The sequence below is a fragment of the Mesoplodon mirus genome, assembly GCF_964341445.2.
Source record: "Mesoplodon mirus genome assembly, chromosome: 3".
Lineage (NCBI taxonomy): Eukaryota > Metazoa > Chordata > Mammalia > Artiodactyla > Ziphiidae > Mesoplodon > Mesoplodon mirus.
In genome coordinates this window covers 119,364,765-119,386,091 of record NC_138978.1, presented here as the reverse complement: position 1 = coordinate 119,386,091, position 21,327 = coordinate 119,364,765, and the positions used below count along the sequence as shown (strand labels likewise).

At 60.2% G+C, this 21,327-nt stretch overlaps 1 protein-coding gene across 5 annotated transcripts; it reads right to left on the bottom strand.

The window, feature by feature from the left end:
- Window positions 1-60: 60 nt before the first annotated feature.
- On the bottom strand, window positions 61-16,048 carry ZBTB7B (zinc finger and BTB domain containing 7B). 5 transcript variants are annotated; one of them, XM_082613192.1, is made up of 4 exons: window positions 15,966-16,048; window positions 15,691-15,791; window positions 2,761-3,926; window positions 61-2,369 (listed from the first exon to the last, which is right to left on the bottom strand). In XM_082613192.1, exons 3-4 carry the CDS (start codon window positions 3,918-3,920, stop codon window positions 1,904-1,906), a joined length of 1,626 nt encoding a protein of 541 aa, XP_082469318.1. In that variant the 5' UTR covers window positions 3,921-3,926; window positions 15,691-15,791; window positions 15,966-16,048; the 3' UTR covers window positions 61-1,903. The 5 variants fall into 5 exon arrangements, with proteins under 5 accessions (XP_082469318.1, XP_082469317.1, XP_082469319.1 ...); XM_082613191.1 differs by having other exon boundaries at window positions 15,949-16,029; XM_082613193.1 differs by lacking the exon at window positions 15,691-15,791 and having other exon boundaries at window positions 15,949-16,002.
- Window positions 16,049-21,327: the final 5,279 nt, after the last annotated feature.

The window sequence follows — 21,327 nt, the reverse complement described above, 5'->3', positions numbered from 1 at the left end:
CCTCTCCTCCCGATCCCTCCCGCCTATCTCCAAAATAAAGAAACCAAAGGTGGACACAAGTGTGAATCTTAAATTATTATTTCTTCCTGTCACTTACACCCGAGGTGGGGGGCAGGGCAAGGGGAGGGGAACAGGGGAGGGGGGATTGCCTCCCCCCCACCCCGTAAGGCACTGAATGGAGAAGCCGCAAGGGGGGAGGGGGGAGGCCACATTGTCCTCACTCCCTGGGGCTAGGCCCCAGGTCTCCTCAGCCCTGGGCTCTCCCATCACCTGAAATGCTAAGATGAGGCCCAGGGCAACCCGACCTCCCCCTACCCCAATATATTACATCATCACTTTTTAAATAGATACAAGGACTGGTCCCGCTACCCCCTCCCTGTGACCCCCCCCACTATTGGGGGTACCTGGGCAGCTGTGCAAATGGGCATGGGGGTGCATGGGGGGGAGGGAGAGCACCGGGCCCCTGAACCTACCCCTTTTAAGGAGGGGGAGGAGCCGCCAGGCCAGGGAGGGGAAATAGTGCAAGGCAGAGCCCAGGCAGAATGGGGTCCAGCACCCAGCGAGGAAGGCGGGGAGGAGATACCCCCACCCCCAGCAGAATTGGGTAGTTAAAAATCTGCAACTAGATTTCAACAAGACCAACAGAAAAGGCTATGTACAGACCGGGGGTGGATTCAATCCTAAGGGTAGAGTGAGGGGATTACTCTCCTCGACCCAACAGGAAGCCCGGCTGGCAAGGGTCTGGGGAAAGGATCCCTTTCCCACAGGTCCGCAGCCCACCTTCCTTGCGGCCAAGCAAGAAGCTATTTGCCCCGGCCTTGGCAAGGGGGCGCCGCTCACCAGCTGGGGTGGTGGAGGTTGAGAGAAGACGGCTCGCTGGAAGTGGCCGCCAGGGGCGCTCGCCCGCGCAGGGCACGGCCGCCAGATGGCGCCGGCTCTCCCGTTCTCCGCAAGGCTGCCCCCAACCCCTCACCCTGTCCCACACCCTGCACCGCGCCAGCCCGGGGGCGGCGTGAGTCAGGGGCGGCAGCGGTGTCGGCGGCTCCGGCTTGCACCTGGGCGGGGAGGAGGAGAAGAGGGTAGGCCACCGCCCGGCCCGCCCTGCCCTCTGGCCCCGGGGAGGGAGCGGCGGGAACAAGACATTCCCTGCCCAGCGACTCGGGAGGGGAGGGGAGGGGAGGGGAGGAGAACCAGCAGCAGCTCCCGTAGTTGGGCGGGGCCCCTCCCGCTGCCCCCAGGGGCGGGCGAACCAATCAGGCCACCCCGCCCCCTTCTCCAGGACCCCATGACTCAGCGCTGGGAGCAGGGCGGAGGGGGACTAGGATGGCTCCTTCCTTACAGGCCCAGTCCCCCAGTCTTTCAAGCTTCTACCTTGCTTTCCCCCACTTACCCTTCCTTTGCCGCCCCCCTTTGCATAATTCACTGCCAGGAAAAGGGAACAGAAACCAGGAAGGAGGGGTCTCGAAAGGGAGGGGCAGTCCTTCACCCCCTTACACAGCCAAAACCCCAAGGGGCATGGGGGCAGGGCAAGGCTTTGGTCCCAAGCCCCCCACCCCCTAGAAACCCGCATAGCCGAAGAGGGACCCCACAAATCAGAAATCCATTATTGCTTCTACTCCCCAGGAGCAGCTGGGGACAGGGACCCCACCTTTACAATGGAGCTGTAAATATATACATAATATCGTATGTATCACTCCCTTGGGAGAGCACCCCAATCTGGGGAGCCTCTGCCCCAAAACCTTCTCAGCTTGGAACTGGAATGAGAGCTCTGAGGGAAGGGCCCAATTTCCGATGCCAGGGAGGCTCAGTGCCCGGACCCCAGCGCCGTCTCTGCTGCACACTCCCGCTGCTCAGCATGGGCATCCCGGCCCCGTGCTGCTCCAGCTCGGCCACTCGTCCCTCTTTAAGAGGACTCCATGGCACCTTCAGCCTGAGGTGTGGTGGGTGCCCCCTCCTCCTCATCGTCATCAGGGGGCCCCGGGGTGGAGACTGGGGGCCCAGTAGGGGCTGGCTCCTCCCAGAATCGAGCCAGAGAGAGTCGGAAATTGTCCAAGTGGCCATTGGAGAGGTCGAGGCCAGCAGGGGTCGGGGTGGCGGCAGAGGGCGGGGGGTAGTGAGGGGGCGCATCGTCCTTGCGGCGCCGCCGGGTGCGCACCTCCAGGCAGTTCTGGCCTTTGAGGTGGCGCTGCAGGTGGTCCTCCTTGGCGAAAGCCTTGTGGCACAGGTGGCACTCATAGGGCCGGTCCCCTGTGTGCAGGTGCATGTGGTTCTTGAGGTCATAGCTGTGCAGGAAGCGGGCTGGGCAGTGCGAGCATGAGTAGGGGCGCTCTCCTGTGTGCTTCCTCATGTGGATCTTCAGCTTGTCATTCCTGGCACAGGCAAGGGGGAGGGGCAAGGAAACGGTTCAGGATGTGATCCCTGGGTCATCCTGGCCGGGTTCCCAGGCCTTGTCCCACTCCCGTCCCCCACCATTTGTTTCCCTATTACTGCCCCAGGAGACCCTTGCTGACTTGCCAGCAGCTTAACTGGGCCCGGCCACCACCCACTCTGCCTCCAGCACAGCCAAATCTTTCATGCCCCAGACCTACCTCCCTTGACTTTCTTTCTCCTGGTCTCCCTATCCTGGTCTCTCTCCTCACCCTGGGCATCACCACCCCAGTCCCTCCAGGATCACCTGCTTCCACACCTCAGGTCTCATAATCCCTTCCTCCCTCCCACTCGACATAGCCCCTGCTGCACCCCTTCCCCACTGGTGCTCACCGAGTGAAACGGACGCCGCAGACTTCACAGGCGAAGGGCTTCTCACCCGTATGGGTCCTCATGTGGCGTGGCAGTTTGCCAGCCCCGTGGATAATCTTGTGGCAGACCGGGCACTCCTGGGGCATCTGGGAGCGGCGTTTGCGCACCAGCTTGTCCTGGCCATCTAGGCCTGGTGCCAGGGCGTCCTGGTGTAGGGAACTCAGGTAGGCCATCAGGTCAGGATCGATGGCATCCTCATCTGAGCCCAGCTCCTCTGGGGACAACGGGGGCGCGCCACCCTGCGCCAGCCCATAGGCCGGGGGATATGCCAGCTCCTCCTCTTCTTCCTCACCCTCATAGGCCTCATAGCTCAGGGGCCCCTCATGGGGTGAGGCAGTCCCTGTGGGAGGGCTGTAGCTGTCCCCCAGCCTACTGCCCCCGCTGCTGCCCACTCTGCCTGCTGCCTCCTCCTCCTCCTCGTAGGTCAAGGGATGGGTGGGCACTGTGGGCACTTCAGGCACTAGGTGGTTTGCCCGGGCCCCCTTGGTCTGCAGGAAAGCTTTTCGGGGCTTGCGGCTGCGGCGGGCAACAGGCCGAGGGGGCGGTGGCGGCGGTGGGAGGGGCACCTGTGGAGGGCTGTCTTCACCGTTGGGAACTCCCGAGGCTGAAGCTGTGGCTGTGGCGAAGGCTTCCAGGTACTGGCGAGCTCGCTCACAGTCGTCCTCGTCAGGGCTGGGAGCTTCTAGTCCGCTGCCCTGCAGAATCTCCATGCAGGCAGCGATGACACACGGGATCTCCAGCAGCCGCGCAGCCTGGAGCACTGCCGGCATGTTGGCGCTGCTGGTGGTCAGTGTGGCTGTATAGGCAAACTCGAGCAGGGCACCCAGCGCCTCCGGCCCCACAAAGTCCAGCTCACACACGCCGGCCCCTGCTCCCCCGGCAGCCGCCCCGCTGCCCCCAGCGCTCAGGACTGCCCCGCCACCACCCTCAGTGAAGAGCTTCTTGAAGTAGTGGCTGCAGGCAGCCAGCACAGCCCGGTGGGTGCGGTATTCAAGGCCCTGTGTCCGGATGGTGAGGTCACATAGGTGGCCCAGCTGGCGCTGCTCATTGAGGCAGCTCAGGAGCTCACTGCTGTGGTCTGGGAACGGAATCCCGATCAGGTCGTCCTCGGGGCTCCCCATCTTCTCCTGCAGAGTCAAGTAGAGAGGGAGGTTAAGAGCGCTCAGCCCTGCAAGGTGGTCCAGGGAAGGAATACATACCAATGTTGGCCAGGTGACTACAGACTATTTAGACGGTCTTCTAAGTACTTTACACCCACTTCATCTTCCACAACCTTCTAAAGTAACAGTTAGCATTCACTTCACAGACAGGAACCTGAGGTGCAGACAGGTGAAGCGACTTTCTATGTTAATTGCAGAAGAGGTTCAAAGCCAGGCGATGGGCCCAGAGTCCGTGTTCTTAACCACTGTGCACTGTTCTGCCTCTGTGAGAGCAGGAGCCCTGCCTTTCTGGCCTTTCCTAGAGACCCGTCTGCTTCACCTGCCCCATTCCCCATCCCTTTGGAAGAAGCACTGGACTGGGAGAAAGGATGCCTGGGTTCTGGTTCAGGCTTCATGAAGAATTGGCTGAAGGACTCTGGGTGGCTCTGGCAGCCAGCCTCAGTCATCTGAAAAGTGGGGTATTTGTGATGGAACCTCCTCTCAGCCCAGAGAGAGGCCAATGAGAGAGTTCAGATTCACACTGCGCCAAGGACTGTTCAAGGCAAGGTCAGGTGCTTTAACTTATGTTATCTCCCTAAAGCATTTGGTGTACAGTAAAACACTATGCAAACCTGAGAGGTGGCTTCCCAGCACCCTCCTCCTCCTCCTTCCCCACCCACTAAAAGTTCATCTCCCCTTCTAGATCCCCCCTTCTAGAGGCCAAAAGGGAAACACAGCTCCCAGCATCCCTCCCCCCACATCCTCCCCTCCCCCATGGGGCCAAGGAGCAGCCACCCTTTGCTGGGGTGTCGCTGGCTGGCGCGGGTGCTTCCTGCCCCGCACCGATAAGCATCGTCCCCGCCCCCTCTCCCACTGCCAATAGGCCAAGTTCCAGTCCCACCCCTCCCCCACTGGGCTACCACCACCACCTCTCCCTCCCCATTCCCATCCAGTCAGGAGAGTCCCCCCTCTCCAGAGGACCATCTTTCACCCTCTATGCTTTCCCCTCCAAGGTAGAGCCAAAGAAGGTGCAGAGCTGCCAGCAATCCTGAGGCTGGTGGAGGGGAGGGGAGGGGTAGTAGAGGGAGTCTGGCCTGGAAGTGGGGAGATCTGCTTTAAGTCCTGGCTCTGCTACTATCTTTTTTTTTTTTTTTTAACCATACCATTAGATTTTATTTATTTATTTATTTATTTATCATTATTATTTTTTAACATCTTTATAAGTATTCTGCTGCTATCTTGCTGAATGACCTTGGGCAAGTCATTTCTCTCTGTGCTTCAATCTCCTCACTGTACAAGGAGGAGCTGGGAATGGATGCCCCAAGGGCTCAGCCCTTCAGCCCTGACATTTATTTGGTGGGTCTGGAGCAACTGGAGACAGAGTTGGGGCCTGGAAAGAGCTGGGCTCTGGAGTCATCCAGGCTTGAGTTTGAATCCTCAGTCTGTGGCTGATTAGCTCTGTGACCTTAAACAAGTGATTTAATCTCTGGACCTCTTTCCTCATCTCTAATATGGGATCATTCCACCTGACTCCTAGGGCTGTGGTGAAGGTTAAATGAGACCGTGGGTGGCACAATGCCTAACACACACAGTAGGGGCTCAATAAATGTTCTGGCCTTGGCAAGGAGAAACAAGGCCTCACATGGAGGCAGATTCCACTATACAGATGGTCTCTGCTGGGAAACAAGTCTGTCTCCCTCCCTCAAATCACCCCAGGGAGTCAGGTTACTACTAGCTACATGACCTTGGACCAGTCACTTCCTTTCCTGAGGAGGCCTGTTTCCTCATGTAAAATTAAAGACTGACCTAGATGATCCTTAGGGCAAGTCCCACTGACATTTTGTCAGTGTCTTCTCTGCCACTCCCAACAGCTGCTCAGTCTTGGCCATTGATGGGGAAGATTTTGGGAGGGGGGGTTGGAGGAGTCAAGGGCTACAGGTTTCCTCTTGAGGACACAAGAACTGCATTGTTTCTGCCTGCCTCCCTGTCCCAGCACCAGAACGCCTGCACGGAAGCCATGAGTGAGCAGCACCCATGTGGCTCATAAGCCACAGACAAACACGCTTAGATAGCCCACCCCTTCCCACCTTAAGTCCCCAAATCACTTCTCTCCCTGGGGGCCAAGCAGTCTGGGAGCACTCCCAGTTTCCTTTGGTTCTCCTACCTGTACTTTACAAATAGTACAAGAGGCAAATGGCCCCAGGACTTAGAAACAAACAAAATTGGGTGGGCAGCAGCAGTGGCCACTCAAGCAGCAGTGGGCTCCCTCCTGGGCCCAAGCAAATCCTGTCCCTCCTGAGGGGGATGGGTGGGGCTGTCCTCGATGTCCATTGGCCTGGAGCTGGGCACCCGCAGGCACGTGGCTAACTAACCCCATCCCTCTCCCTCCTTCCCTCCACACCCCACCCATTCCCGCTGCTAAGCCCGCCTCCCTTCTCCCACCCCAGGGCCGTCTCCGAGGCAACTTGGTGTGGCGGGGGCGCTGATTGGCTGACCCCGCTGTCAGGTCACAGGCTCTGGCTGGTTCACGATGCAACTCACTCAGGGCTCGGGCAGGGGTGGGTGTTTAACCCCTTGGGCCTAACCCCGTGGCCACAAGGTACCAATGGAGGAGGGGAGAGGCAGAGGACACACGTGGGAAGGGGAGGTGTTCACATGGTTCTCTAGCTTCTGGGAAACTCCCCTAGCCCTTACCCAGGGCTCTGGCACCCAAGCTAACTTAGGTGCCACCTGGAACTAGGCTGGTGCCAACCAGGCCAAGGGGATACTCCTAGCCCCATCATCTGGGAGGGGTTGCTGAGGTGGAGGCCTCCCCCTTCTTTCTGCCAGGGTGGGGCACTGGTGCCAGGATGCCCACCCCACCTTGGGCACCCTTCCCACCTCTGTATCCCAGAGGGCCCAGCCCCCCGACACCCATGAGTGTCCCCACCCAGCCTGGCATGCCCCCTCTTGCTAAGACCTTGTGGGCATGGGCGTGTGTGGTGGCTGGGGGGGCAGCTGTGCCAGGGAGCCAGGCAAGGTCTGTTTGGTCTGTTTGCCTGGTAGGGGGAAGAACTGGGGGCCCCACCCCATCTCTCCCCACTTTCCCGCCACCCCCCCCCAGGCTCCCCTCACTGTCAGGCCTGCTAGACCGGCCAAGCCGGTGGGCAGCTCTCTTGAAACTGGGCCCTGAGTCAAGCTTGCCCCATCTTTGGTGGGGGGAAGACTTTGGGGTTAGAAAGGTGGGAGGGGGCAAAGGTGGGAGCCCCTATCACCTACCCCTCAGTGCCCAAGGGCACCTGCCAAGGTGTGTCCACCACCAAGAAACCAAAAGGTAGAGGGCACTGGCCCTGGCATGAGAAGGAAAAGGAGGCTGGAACTCTTTCCAGGTGCTGACCTCCGGCAGTGGCCAGTGCAGGGCTGGGGGCACCAGGGCCAACACTGCCGGCTCGAGCCAGCTGAAGAGCTGGGATATGAGGCCCTGAACGGGGCAGCTGAATAAAGCTGGCCCCCCTTCCCCACACCCTGGGGATTAGGGGAGTAAGGCTTAGTGTGGGGGGCAGCAGGCGGAAACAGGATTAGCGGCGGAGAAAATAGATATGGGCCTGAGACACAGGCACACAGAGCCACCCCTCCCCAGGCTTGGAGGCCCCCACCTCTGGGCTCTGCCAGAGAGCCTGAGAGGGACCTGGCCAGTCCTCTCCAGGTGTAGCAACATGGGGTGAGGGAGGATGAGGACCAGGCTGTGACACCTCCTGCCAGGGTGATGGAGAGGCCTGACACTCTTCCCACCTTGGCCGGCCACCCTTCCCCCTTACTTCTTTCTCCTTTCTGCCCCCCCAACCCCCACCCCAACTCCAGCCTCAGGTTCTCTTCCTGTTTTTTTGGAGCTAAGTTTGCACGAAGCCAGGGCTTTGGCCTGTGGCTGGACCAGGGGGGTGGGGCAATAGGACAGCCAGTCCAAAGTCCTCAGGGACCCAGGAATCCTAGTTCCCCAGCTTCTCTCACCCCTTCTTAGGGCCTCTGAGGCCCAGGGGCTGAAGCCATCTGGCCTGCCCAGTTGGGAAGTCAGGGTGAGGGGTTGAGGTGAATCCCCTTGAGGACTGGAATGGCTTCGAAGGAGAGGCCCTTGGCCCAGGGATGCCCTAGGCATTTATGGAGCCCTTCCCTCCCCACCCCAGCCCCTCCAAGCTAGTACATGCCTTCCCCATCCCCCATAGGCCGCTTCCCCCTCCTAACCTCACCACCCCCGGCACTCACACTTCCTGGGGGCCGAGGCGGGGAAGGGAGACCGCAAGCCACGAAGGGGGAAGGAGGCAAGGGGAGTTGGCTGCTTCCCGGTGCCGTGGGGGTTAAGCCTCTCCTCCCTCAAAATCCCCAATTCCTGGTGCTTCAGCTCCTGACAGGAGGGAGACCTCAGTGTCCCCCCACATTTTCTTTCCATGACAACTGTCCTGGTCCACAGCCTCTCAGGCCGCATCAGGGGAAATCTGAGGGAGATAAAAGATGGCGGAGGAAGGAATGGGGGCAACTCCGTCTTCCCCAGGCTTCCCCTCTTGTCCTTTGGGAATGAGGCCCTCTCCACTCTTGGCCCCTTTCCTTGGCCTCTTCCTGTCCCCTTACTGCCTTCTCGGACCCTTGTCTCCCCTCTCCGCGACTCATCCTTTGCTTTCCTTCCTTCAGCCCTTGCGAGGCTCCCGCTTCCTCTCTACCGCATCTATGTCCCTAGGCCTCTGAGGAATCATCCCTACCTCTCCTTTCTTTTCCCTTTTGGTTCTCTCACTCAAGCCTCCTCACTTCCTCCATTTCACCTTGCTCCGAGCATCCCTTCTCTTCTCCCCAGGCAGGCGCAGTGTGGAGAGGGGAAGAGGAATTAAATCAAGATGCCAGGCCTGCCCTCCAAGGCCTGGTCTTGCCATGAGATGGTCACACTTAAGGTACCCACGGCCCCATTTTGGATGAAGCACAGGGCCAAAATTTGGGGGACAGTTGGGGAAGATGGGTGGGGGGGTGGTACAGTGAAAGCGGATGTGGGGTGGGGTGAGGGGGACAGCCTAGGCCTCTCTGCCCGTCAGAATTTCCAGCCCTGGAGCTGGAGCTGCTGGACTTTCCCCAGAGGCTGCCCACCCTAGACCAGGCAACTGTGCACTTGGACAGACCCTGGTCATCAGGGTTCCCAGCGGGGGTCTGCCGGAGCAGTGCCAGATACCCTTAGGGCCTGAGGAGACCACACAGGGTGCCAGGGTCTGCCCTGTGCCCACCCCCTCCCCCCAGTCTAGCGTCTCCGGCTGGGTAACCGAGCCGGCTGGTAACCCCACACCCGCCAAGCCGCCAGCAGAAACCTGAGCCCCCCAGCCCCAGAGGACACCCCGGCCCGATCCCCGGAGCCCGGCTCCCTGCCAGGCTGTCCAACCTCCTGTCCTGGCCCAGCAACCCCTCGGCTCCCGTAGGCCCCTTCTTCTGCTCTCCTGTCCTCCTGGGTCCCCCAGACACAGAAGCTTCCCCACGTTCCAGCTCCTCAGCCCCTCAGTTCCTGAACCGCCCCCTGTGAAGTTCAGACACCTTCTTCCTAGCCTGTTTTTCAGTCCCTCTCTGACCCTTGGCCAATTCTAGGCCTCCAAGCCTCCCCTGGGGCCTGATCTCCCAAGCCAGAGTGTGGCCTACTCACCTGAACGCTGAGGGGCCTTGCCGGCAACTCCTCTTGGCCCCTGGGGGGAGCAGGTTGGGAGGGGTGGGGGAGGGCCGGGCTGGGGGGGAGGTAGGGTGGCTGTTCCCCGCTCCAGCTCCCTCCTTCAAAGGGGCCGCCCACGACTTGGCCCAGCCCCTCCCCCCTACAGCCTTAACCCTCTGGGTGCTGTCCCCCTCCCCCCAGATGGAGGGAGGGGTTACCAGAGGGCTGGCAGCGTGGGAGAGGGCCTAGAGTCTCTGCCTGTGGTGCCCGAAGCCCCAGCTGTACCCACCCTAGCCCGTCCTTTCTCAGTCCTAAAAGGGGAAAAAGGTGAGCAGTAGGAAAGGTAGGAGCTGGGACAGTCCAGGAGGACAGAGGTGAGGAGGAGCAATGGGAGAGGCTGCTGGAGGTGGGACCAGGAGAAGGAAGAAGGGAGGGGAGGGCACAGGAGGCAGCAGTGGCCAGAAGCGGGAGGAGGGGAACCCTGGACAGTCAGTGCCAGGGGTGACAGGTGCCTAGGTCCCAGCCCCTCAGGGCATATAGTATAATAGGGGAACACAGGGAGGCCCTCCAGACCGCAGTAGGTCCCTCAGCACCCCTGGGAGCTGGCCGAATTCTCCCCACTCTGTACTGGGCTGGGGCCCTCAGGGGCTGGGCAAGGCAGCACCCCGCCCTCCCCATGCCTCACCCCAAACCCACTCACATACCACAGTTCCTTGCCCGGGCACCAGCCCCTGCCAACCAGGCCAGGGGGCAGCACTTGTGCCAGCCCCCAATGGCCAGGAGGATCAGGGGGACAGAGCTGGCCTGAGGGGGGTGGACAGATGGGGGGAGCTGTGGGCACCGAAAGAGGAACGAGCCGGGAGGGGGCATCTGCTGGGAAGCGGCTAGCCCCACCCCTTGCGTAAGCTGCCGCCACCCTGGCCGGTTGGGTGGGACCCGCCTGGGCCTGAGGGGTAACTCAGGAGGGCTCTGAGCCCAGAGATGGGTGGGCCACAAAGTTCCACTTAAACAGCTTCTGGGGTCTCTTATTCCTGGAATGGGGCGCGCCCTAGGTCCTCCAGACACTAGGCCATCCCAAGTCCTACTGGGCTGGGAGGGGGCACCACAGAAATGCCCCCTAAAATATCCCCCCCCGTTTCCCCCAACAGCTGCTGGCTCAGTGCCGCTGGCCTGCTGCCCCTCACCAGCTCCCGGCCCGGTTGGCACCTACCCACCAGGATGCTGGCAGTCCTGCCCTCCTCTCCCTCCTACCCCCCTGGCTTCCAGCGCCCCATGCCAACTGTGGGCCTCGGGTGGGGGAGGGTCAACCCTGTGCCTTGGTGCCAGCTAGGCGGGCCCAGGCCCTTAGGTCCTACAGATAAGGCACAAGACCCTGTTCTCAAGCCATCTCCTCAAGAGGCAGCGCACGGGCTAGGGCCTACACAAAAAGAGCCCAGGGGGCTATGGACAGCTCGATGAGCAGTTATTGAAGGCTCCACTCCCCAAGGCGGGGGCCAGTGTCTCTCCCTGCCACCAGGCGCCGGCCTCCCGGCATTCCCCCTGCCCAAGCATTTGCTTGGGCACCAAAGTCCCTGATATTCCTGAGTGCCCTAGTGCCTGCAGCCTGTGAGGGAGTGGGGCGGGGCTGCTCTCTGCCCTTTGATCCCCATAAAGGGAGGGAACCAGCCTAGAGGGCAGGGGGCAGGGAGGGAGTTCATGGGGCCCCTCCATTTCACCCCTGCCAGGGGCAGCAGGGCAGGGTGTGGGCATCTCTTGGGTGGGGCCCTCAGGTGAGAATGGGTAGCATGTCTCAGCTGGGGGGGATGGATGTCAATCATGGGTACATGGTGGCATGTGGGAACAAGATGGTGAGGACAAGGTGGGGGGATGCAGAGGGTCCCCACATTCCAAATCATCCCAGTCCACTTTTAGTCCCATCCAGAAAAATTTCCAGACTTAACCAAATTGAGAGATCAAGGAGGACTACAACTCCCAGTATGCACCACAATTGCTTTGCATGTACCTTGGGAGCTGTAGTTCCCTTGAGAAGCCCAGTGCTCTCCTCTTCCCCAGAGCTTTGCTGATGGGGTGGGGAGGGCAGAGCAGAGGACTTGGTTATGAATCTCCAAGGGGACTGTGTTTAGAAGAGGTACAAGGCAGGAGGTCCATGGTGTGGGGAGAGGACCCCTGCTCCCAGGCAAAGGGGGAGGAAAGGAGGAAGGAAGGAGGAGAGGATGTCTGTTGAAAGGGGCATATGGGTGGGGAGGAGTTGGGGGGAGTGGTGGAAACAGGAAGGAAACTGAAGCCAGAGACATGAGGTCGAAAGCAAGGGCCTGGTGGAGCCCCACTCCGAGGCTCAGCAAGGACTGGAAAGGCATTTCCCCCTGCTGGGCCTCGGCACCATTCTGGTGGTCTGGTGAGGCATAAGAGGAATTAGTGATGTCAAGTAACAGTAGACTGGTGTGTTTTGGGGGGTCACTGGCTCCGTTTACCTGCCACCAGCCCTCTTTTGTCTAGGGCACCCTCAACTCCCGGATCTGGCACAGGTATCTGCTGGCTGGAGAGCTCTGAAAGCTGACTAGGTTCTAGGATGCTAGCAGGAAGAGGAAGGGGTTGGGGGAGGTTAGGGCCAGGCCTGATGGGTATGGCGGAGGGAGACATGTATGGGGTTAGGCCCAGGTGTGAGGTCAAGGAATTGTGCTGGCAAATGAGGATGCCATCCTCTAGGGCTGAGGCCATGACAACTGGGAGGCCTCAGTGAAGAGAGGGCTAAGATGCCAAGGAAGGCCACCAGCCTCCCACCCATCCCAGGCTGTGGGACAGAATGAAGAAGGCGGCCCTTTCCAGTGTCCCTGTGGAATTTGCTAAAGGTAGCTTTTCCCCTTGTGCCAGGCAGCCTGTGAACATTAACGGTGGCAACTCAGGGGACCAGATGGCAGCTGGGTGCCTTTTCTTAGTGGGGGTGGAGGTCAGAAGCGGGCAGAGGCTCTGCTTCCAGGCCACTTTCCCTGGGCTCCCCAAGGTTCTGGGACAGATGCTTATAGGCCCCAGCCAAGACTCTTGCCAAGACCTGGGTCTGGCTGGGTGGTGGGTCATTCTTGCCTCTCCAAGGTCTTTGATGGTGGGCAACAGTAGCTCTTACCCCTTCCCCCAAGTTCCCCAGGCCCGCCTTGGCGCCTGGCCGCCTGTGTGTTGGCAGGACTGGTGGTGGTGGGGGGGCGGCGAGGCAACTTCAAACTGTCCGGGCAAAACGTCAAGTTTACTCACGAGTTTACTCAGCAGAAGGAGGGGGAAGAGGCCAGGGCAGGCACACCCCATGCCAGGGTCCTATCCGTCTGCTTGTCCCCACCTTCCTCCCCCACCCTCCTCTTCAGTCCTAGGCCAAAACAGGCATAGGCCCCAAGCCCTGGTGGCAGGGCAGTCTTAACTCTTGGAAGGTCAGGGAACCAAGCAGGCTGGAGGCAGGAAGCCCTGAAGCAGGCCCAGAGGCTTCTATCAGAGGGCAGTGCCCTGCCTGGAGCCCATTCACTACCAGTCTTGGGACCTCGGCCTTAGGCCAGAACTGGGTCTCTTAGCCACCAAGAAGGGGGCAGTACCAGGCCAGGCCTCCTCCATCTGACCAGTCCCCTGGGCAGTGACTTCTGACCCCAAATGCCCAGTACTAGGCTGTGCCTCAGGCAGCATGATGCCATCTGGGCAGCCATAGGATCAGGGGCTGGTTCTCTAGGCCTTGACTTGGAATGAGGGGCCAGCACCCTATCTGACCTACTTCCCTTTCCTCCCCACCTGCTTTCATTCTCTGCTTTTCTCCCCCAGCCTTCACTGTCCCCACCCCAGAGGCGCTCCGCCCCCCATGCCCGCTGGGCCCCCTCCCCCACCCTTCCCCAGGGTGCCAAGTGCAAGCACACAAAGGGCCCGATGGTGCATTGTTAGCCCAGCCCCCGCTGCCCGCCTCGCCCTCCCGGGGCAGGCACTAGGCCAAGGAGGAGCTGGGGGCCCTGGGTGCCAGGGGGCACCATGGGGAAGGGGGAAGAGGTCAGCACCTGTCTCCCAGTCCCTGGGGTCCATGTCAGCCAGAGCTGAGCAGTGATGAGAGTACCCCATTAGAGCAGGCCTCTCTCCTTGACACCTGAGCCTAGTGGGCACTGCCTTCTTTCTTCCCCAGAGCCCCCTTCGGGTGGTATTAACCCCTTCCTGACCCCTGTGCTAAGGCTGGGGGGTGTGGTACCCAAGGGAGGGGACAGTGTCTGGGGGTGCCAGCAGGCTGTGTGGTGCCCACAGCAACCATGTAACAGAGGCACGCTGGGGGAGCCGGGGTCCCGAGGGCCAGGGCCAGGAGGCACTGACAGAGATTTCTTGTTGTTTCATCAGCTGCTCCAGGGGGAGCCCCCTGCCCTTCTCCCCAGTCACCACTAAGGAGGAACACTAAGTGTTACCCAAACTCAGTCACAAATATGTCCCTCTCCAGCCCAGCACAACACTCCATATGCCCACTCTCCCCTCCCAACCTGATGCCCACTCCATGCCAGCTCTCCCAGCAGTGCCAGGAGGGTACAGGGGTGACCAAACCAGTTGGTGTGTGGGGGGGAGCAGGAGGCAACCCCATAATCATCCAGGCCTCACCCCCCTACACACATGCACCCTCAGGAAACAGAGTTCCCATCCTGGTTTAACCCCTCACCGCCCAATCTGGCTCCCCCTGCCCCTTGATAAACTGTCTCCCTCCTCCAGGAATAAGTTGGGGGAAGGCGGAATAGCTACGCTGACTCATTCCCATTCTCAGCTGCAGCTAGGGGTCTCTAAGGCACTCGGGTGGGGGTCAATTCAAGAACGCCCTCCACCTGGCCCGGAAGCCAGGACAGCCTGCTGGTCTCCCCCTCTCCCCAGCACCCACTTCCGGTGTCCCAAACTAGGTCAGCAGCGCTCGTTTCCTGTGGGTCAGCTAGCACCCGCGCCTCTGCCCCTCCCCTGCTCCGGACCCAGGCTCCCCGCCCCCCGCCCCCCAGGGCGCCCCGAGGTCTCACCACGTCTCAGCCGCCCTTTGATACGTGGGGGTTGTGCGGGGCGGGGGGCAGGGGACCCGCCCTCTCTCCAAACACCAGCAGGGCCGGGGCGCCTGGGCAGGCACGTGTCCGGGCACAACCCGCTGCCCACGCCGCCCCCCCACTCCCGGCCCCCCCTCGCTCTGGCCGGGACACGTCGCTCTCTTACTTGGGGTGGGGTGGGAGGAGAGAAAGCTGGAAATTGAAAGCAGCGCCCCCCACCCCTTTGAATGGCAGCCCTCTGCCAGCGGCGCTCAGAGTAGGTTCTACAACAACACAGTAGCGACCCCCACTCCGGGTAGGGGCAGGTGCGCCGGCGCCTGTTGGGGGACGGGTAGTAGGTAGAATTCTTCCCAGTCGCCCACCCTCGCTCTTGGGCTCTGGGGGCCGGAGCTGGCTTTGAAAAGGTGGCGGCGGTACTGGAGCCTGAACGAAGAGAGTGGGATTGAGGGGAGGCGGAGAGAGGGGTCGTTCTATGTCGCTCGGAGGTTGTCGCTGAGTCCCACTACCAGCGAGAGAGCGCGACTCTGGAAGCGCAAGAAACCGAATAGTCCAGCCGGTAACTTTCCCCCAAGCCGCGGCTCCTCCTGTGCTCCCCCCACCCCCCATGCAACTGGCCCGGGTCCAACCCACCGCGCCAGGGGGCGCGGAGTTGGGGGGGGAGCGTTGTCCTAGTTAGAATCCGTCAGCGTTTCCATTCCCTCAACTCGGACGGGTCGGGGGTCTCCCCCTAAAGTCACGAAGGAGACTGGGGGAGCGCTCAGCGCCGCCTCACCCACTCTGCATCCCGGAGCCGCCAGTCTGTCTGATCCCAGAAGTGCAGAGAAAGTTTCTGGGGACCCTCCGCCCTGGGTTGGGGGCGGCAGTAGTTCCTTCTCTACCTTTCCTCTCTGTTAAAATCAATTCCAAAGACCCGGAGTGTTGGGAAGGCACAGGGAAGGGGAGTGGTGGGAATCTGGTCTGCGTGCGTGTGTGTGTGTGGGGGGGGGGGGGGTCCCACTTACAGGACGGACGAAGGACACTGCAGCAGTCTCGAGTATGGGGGACCTCTAGCCAGGAGACAAAAGTGGGGTACACTCACCTCTCTGCCTTTGGGTCCGCTGGCTGGAGCTGCTGAGGCTCCGGGTGTGGGGAGAAGCGCGTCCCCCGCCAGGCCCGGGGGCTTGGGGCCCTGCTCCGGTCCTGGTCAGAAGGCCGCGGTCAGTGGCTCGTCGCTCTCTGCTGGGGGGCTCCTCCTCCGCAGCCCTCTGCCTCCTCCTGCCGCCCGCCCCCCCCTCGGCCGCCGAGAACCGTACATTCACCTGGCTCCCACCCGCCCCCCCCTCAGGGCCCGCCTCACCTGTCCTGCTGTCTCACCTGTCCTCCTGCTTGCTTTCCCCCCATCCCTCCCCCCGCCCCCTGCCACCCCCCAAACTCCCCCTCCCAACCCTTAGCAACACCCTCTGTCACTTCCTGGTTTTTCACCCGCCCCCCCAGGCCCCCCTCCCTCCGCCCAATAAGGACATAAACTTCAACCCCTTGGTCCAGCCAGTCTCTGCAGGGCGCAGATGGATCCCTCCCTCCTTTTTCGCTCTCTTATTGCAAGCTCTTACTTTGCTCTCCGAGCTTTTCCCACCCTCCTCTTTTCCCTCCTTCTTTCCTTCTCTCTCTCTTTCTCCCTTCACCTGCCGCGGTCCCTTTCCTCCTCCTCCTCTCCCTCTCCGTCTCTCACTCTCTCTCTCTCTCTCTCTCTCTCTCTCTCTCTCTCTCTCTCTCTAGCCCCTATCTCTCCCAGTCCACCTTAACTCGAGCTCCGCCCCCGACCCCCATCCAGCCCTCCGCCGCTACTCCGTCCCGCCCCCTGAACTCCACCTCCCGGCCCGCCCATTGGCCTGAACACCCGCCTATCCCAAGTGGGTCCCTCCCTGCGTTCGGCCTGGGAGGGGGCGGAGCCGAGGGGCTGGCCTGAAACCTGGAGGAGGGGAAGAGGAGGGGGCAGTGTCCGCAGCGGCCGGGGAACCGAGCACCCCCATCAAGGACTCCCACTCCTACAAGAGGGGCTTCCGTAGGGTCAGCACCTCGGGAGGGAAGGGTATGAGGAGGTTAAAGATACAGTAGGTGGGGGCGAGGCGGGGACTTAGGAGATTGAGGGAGGGGGTCCCGTGAGGGGCTATAATCAGGTCAGAGCCCCTGGAAGTAGGGGGAGGGGAGCCACCCGGCCATCAACTCCAGCTCCTACGCCCCACCCCACCCCTTGGAGGCGGGGGAATTGAGGCTGCGGGCACCCTGCGTCCCTCCCCACGCGTGACGGCGCCTCGCGGGGAGGGAACGGCGCCCTGGGCAAGCAGCCTCTGCGCTCCAGCCGGTGCCCGATGCGGCCTTGGCATTGTCGGAGGGGAGGGGCCAGGTCCGTGAAGGGGGAGGGGGAGGAACGCTCACGCTTCTGCTCCCCGCCTCCATCCCGCTGTTCCCTAAGTGGAGAAACTGAGTCTCCGCGAAGGAGGGACCTCTGGACTTGGGTTCGCTCAGAGACCTGGGAGGCGAGAGGGGACTGAGTGTTTTACGATGTGTATGTGGATTTGGGGGGGGATCAGGATACGTACTTCAGTGCCCCCCAACTGAGGAAGGTAGCCTGTTTGGGACGCTTCCAACTGGGCCTGCGGCGCTACGTACCCCAAAGAGCCCCTCCCACTAGTGTAAAACTGATTCAAATCCGGCTTCGGCGGGCCAGGTTCCGCTCCCCGAGGCCGGCCGGGCCGAACCGGGTCGAACTTGCTTTCTCCAACCCCAGCCCCCTCCGCAGAGGGCCTCCCTCCCTTTCCAGCAGGTGGCTCCGCGGGACACCAGCTCAACCTGTTGGACCACAATAGGCGGCGCCAGGGGGGCCCTGGCCCTCACCCGGGCTGACCCGGGATCCCCGAGCAGGGGGAGGGGCGGAGTCCCGGTCCCTCCCTCTCTCTCCCTCCGGCCGTGACTCAGCCTCGGGGCCGCTGCCCTACTCCCCAGCCAGGGGCGGAAAGTGTGAGGCGCCCCTGAGGGCCCAGGCCAAACCAAACAGCCCCCCACCCCAGACATTATCTCACTGTAGATTTAGGGGGGCTCTAGGAAGGAGGGGGTAGCAGTAGCAGGCATGGGGCTCTCCCGCTCGGGTAATCCGCTCCAGGTTTTCCTATCGTCCCTGTCCCTCTTGGGTCCCGAGGCTGGTCACTGCTCCGGGTTTTCTTCTCGGCCCCGCCGGACAGATTCTGGTTCGCGAGCGCCCGAAGCCGGCGGGGTCCAGGCCAGGGATTTTCTCTCCCTTCTCCAGCTCGGGGTCGCGCTAGCCTGGAGAAGGGCCGTGCCAGGGGCAAGACGGCAGTGCCAGAAGCACAAGTGAAATTGAGAGGGGGCTGCTTCGGGGTGGAGAGGGCATGGCCGAGGAAAAGGGGGGCGGGAAAGTGGCTCGGGGAGGGTAGAGCCAGGGCCTCTAGAGGCAATAGAAGGGAGGGCGTCTTGGCATCAGCCCTTAGGTATAGAGAAGCGAACAGCGGGCTCGCCATGTCCCCCATCCCTGGGGGTCGCCCCAGGCGTCTTGTTGGACCCCACCTGGATTTTTCAGTGGCTGGAATGCCATTCCTCACTTGAGTCTCGAGAGTCCGGGAACCTCCTGTTAGTTTCTCAGTGACGCCCCCTCCCACGTTCTCTTCTGGTCCACAAAGCTCCCTCGCTGCGAAGTCGGGGTGGGGAACCCCGACTTGAAATTCCCGCCTAACCCCCAATTCCCGGGCCCTTACCTCGCCAAACCACTGAGACCGCGTCGGCCAAGAGACGCTGACTGAGGGCCCCGCCCTCTCCCACGAAACCCCAGCCTGGCCCCTGGGGCCTGCCGCCACCCCTGCCCGCCACTAGGCCTGGACTGGAACTGGGAACTGGAGGGCAGGTGTGGGCCCTCCAGGGGATCAGGGAGCGTCCAAGATCTGCACGTTCAGATGGTCTTCAAGCGACCAACTAGACCTTAATTTTGTGTGGCAGGAGGTGGGTAAATACCCGGAGAGTGAGGTGGTTGACCAAAGAGAAGGATGAACGCCCAGGCCGGGAGTTAACCCCTTTTAGGGAGAACTGCACACCTGGGGCTGCGACAGCGATTCGGAGTGAGGGCCAGGTGCTAGGCCGGGCCACGTGCGCCAAGGGTGAGCTGCAGAGGAGCTGGATGCTTGCAGAGCCTGGAGGAGAGAGGGCTTCTGGCGGGAAGAAAGGCAAGGCTGTGACTGGGCGGGGTCCTGAGTGAGTGGGTCTAGGGGCCTGCTTTGGAATGTGGGGGGCTGAGCTGGAAGCGGCGCATCAGCTTCGGCGCCCACCTCTTCCCCGCTCTCCGCCTTCCCCCAGCTGCCTCCGCTTCCCTCGAAAAACCCGCCGCCCAGGAAACCGCTGGGGGCGCTCAGACCGCAGCCCTGCCGCCCCCCGGCGCCCCCACCGCGACCGCCCAACCCACCTGAAGGAGCCGTGGCTGCCAGGGTTGCCCCCCTCCCGCCGACTCCCCCCACACCTGCGGGCTGCACTATTTATAACTCGGCGCCTATTCCGGGCCTCTGGGCGGGAGCCCGGTGTCGCGCAGCGCTAATCGTCGCCGGGATCTCTGCGCCCCCCAGGGCCGGGGGAGATAAATTTAGCCTCAGGAAGCTCGGGGGAACATTTTCCAAAACTCCACGTCCCAGAGAAGGCGAAACTGAACCCCTCTGCCCTCAGCCTCCTCCGGACAGCCACCAGGCGGCGCAGGTTCCCTGGCTCGAGAAGCCGGGTCGCTGCTTTGAAGCTGGGGTAGGTAAAGGGTTGAGAAAGAACGACCTGAGGGTACTGAGGGGCGAGGTCAGAGGGGTCAGAGAATGGCCAGAAGAATGGGTATGCCCCCAAGGCTGGCAAAGACTGGAGTAGACAGTCTCAGCTGGGCATAACTGAGAAAGGACGAATGCCTTTTGAAGGGGAAATAACTCATATGCAAACGAGATGCAAATAGGGACGCAAATAAGAGCGTATGCCGTTGGGGGTCTGCGCTCTGGCGCTAGTGAAACAACTGCCACACTCCCCTTTCTGCCCGTCTTTCAGTTTAGCTGGGAAAACGTGGGACCCTTCCAAGATTATTACTATAATATCCAGTGTATTGCGCACGGCTCCTCAGACCACTTCTCTTGACACCTCTCCAGCTTCTGCACACCACTGACGGTCTTATATCCGACGTAATCAGCTGGGAATCCTGGATATCAGGCCGCTCCTCCGCATGCTGTCGTACTTGGGGGTCACTTCCAGTTCTGCCTGGTCTCCTTCCCTGTTTTACCCCGCCCAGTCCCCTACCCCTTGTGGCCACTAGAGGGCCCCGGGGCGCCGAAGGGTAGATGAGATCTTACCCATCCCTCCCTGTCTAGGTGCCTGCACATCTTCCTTTATTGCTCCCCTCATCCCCCTCCAGTGAGTTCTTGAGGCAGTAGTTTGGACACTTAAAACCTGAACTTACTCTAGTTGGGAAGAGAACATTGCAGGGAAGCTGCCACATTTCACTTTCCCTTCTAGACCAGTGGAGAGGTGTAGTCCAGGGAACCATCTCCTGGCTTTGTGGCTTACATGAAAAGGGCGTAGCTGGGCCTCCCAAATGAGCGCGGGGGAAATCAAGAACAAGGGGAGCTCAAAATGGATTAAAGACCTAAATGTAAGGCCAGAAACTCAAACTCTTAGAGGAAAACATAGGCAGAACACTCTGTGACATCAATCACAGCAAGATCCTTTTTGACCCACCTCCTAGAGAAATGGAAATAAAGACAAAAATAAACACATGGGACCTAATGAAACTTCAAAGCTTTTGCACAGCAAAGGAAACCATAAACAAGACCAAAAGACAACCCTCAGAATGGGAGAAAATATTTGCAAATGAAGCAACTGACAAAGGATTAATCTCCAAAATTTATAAGCAGCTTATGCAGCTGAATAACAAAAAAACAAACAACCCAATCCAAAAATGGGCAGAGGACCTAAATAGACGTTTCTCCACAGAAGATATACAGACTGCCAACAAACACATGAAAGAATGCTCAACATCTTTAATCATTAGAGAAATGCAAATCAAAACTACAATGAGATATCATCTCACACCAGTCAGAATGGCCATCATCAAAAAATCTAGAAACAATAAATGCTGGAGAGGGTGTGGAAAAAAGGGAACACTCTTGCACTGCTGGTGGGAATGTGAATTGGTACAGCCACTATGGAGAACAGTATGGAGGTTCCTTAAAAAACTACAAATAGAACTACCATATGACCCAGCAATCCCACTACTGGCCATATACCCTGAGAAAACCATAATTCAAAAAGAGTCATGTACAAAAATGTTCATTGCAGCCATATTTACAATAGCCCGGAGTTGGAAACAACCTAAATGTCCATCATCGGATGAATGGATAAAGAAGATGTGGCACATATATACAATGGAATATTACTCAGCCATAAAAGGAAATGAAACTGAGCTATTTGTAATGAGGTGGATAGACCTAGAGTCTGTCATACAGAGTGAAGTAAGTCAGAAAGAGAAAGACAAATACCATATGCTAACACATATATATATGGAATTTAAGAAGAAAAAAAAATGTCATGAAGAACCTAGGGGTAAGACAGGAATAAAGACACAGACCTACTAGAGAATGGACTTGAGGATATGGGGAGGGGGAAGGGTAAGCTGTGACAAAGCGAAAGAGAGGCATGGACGTATATACAC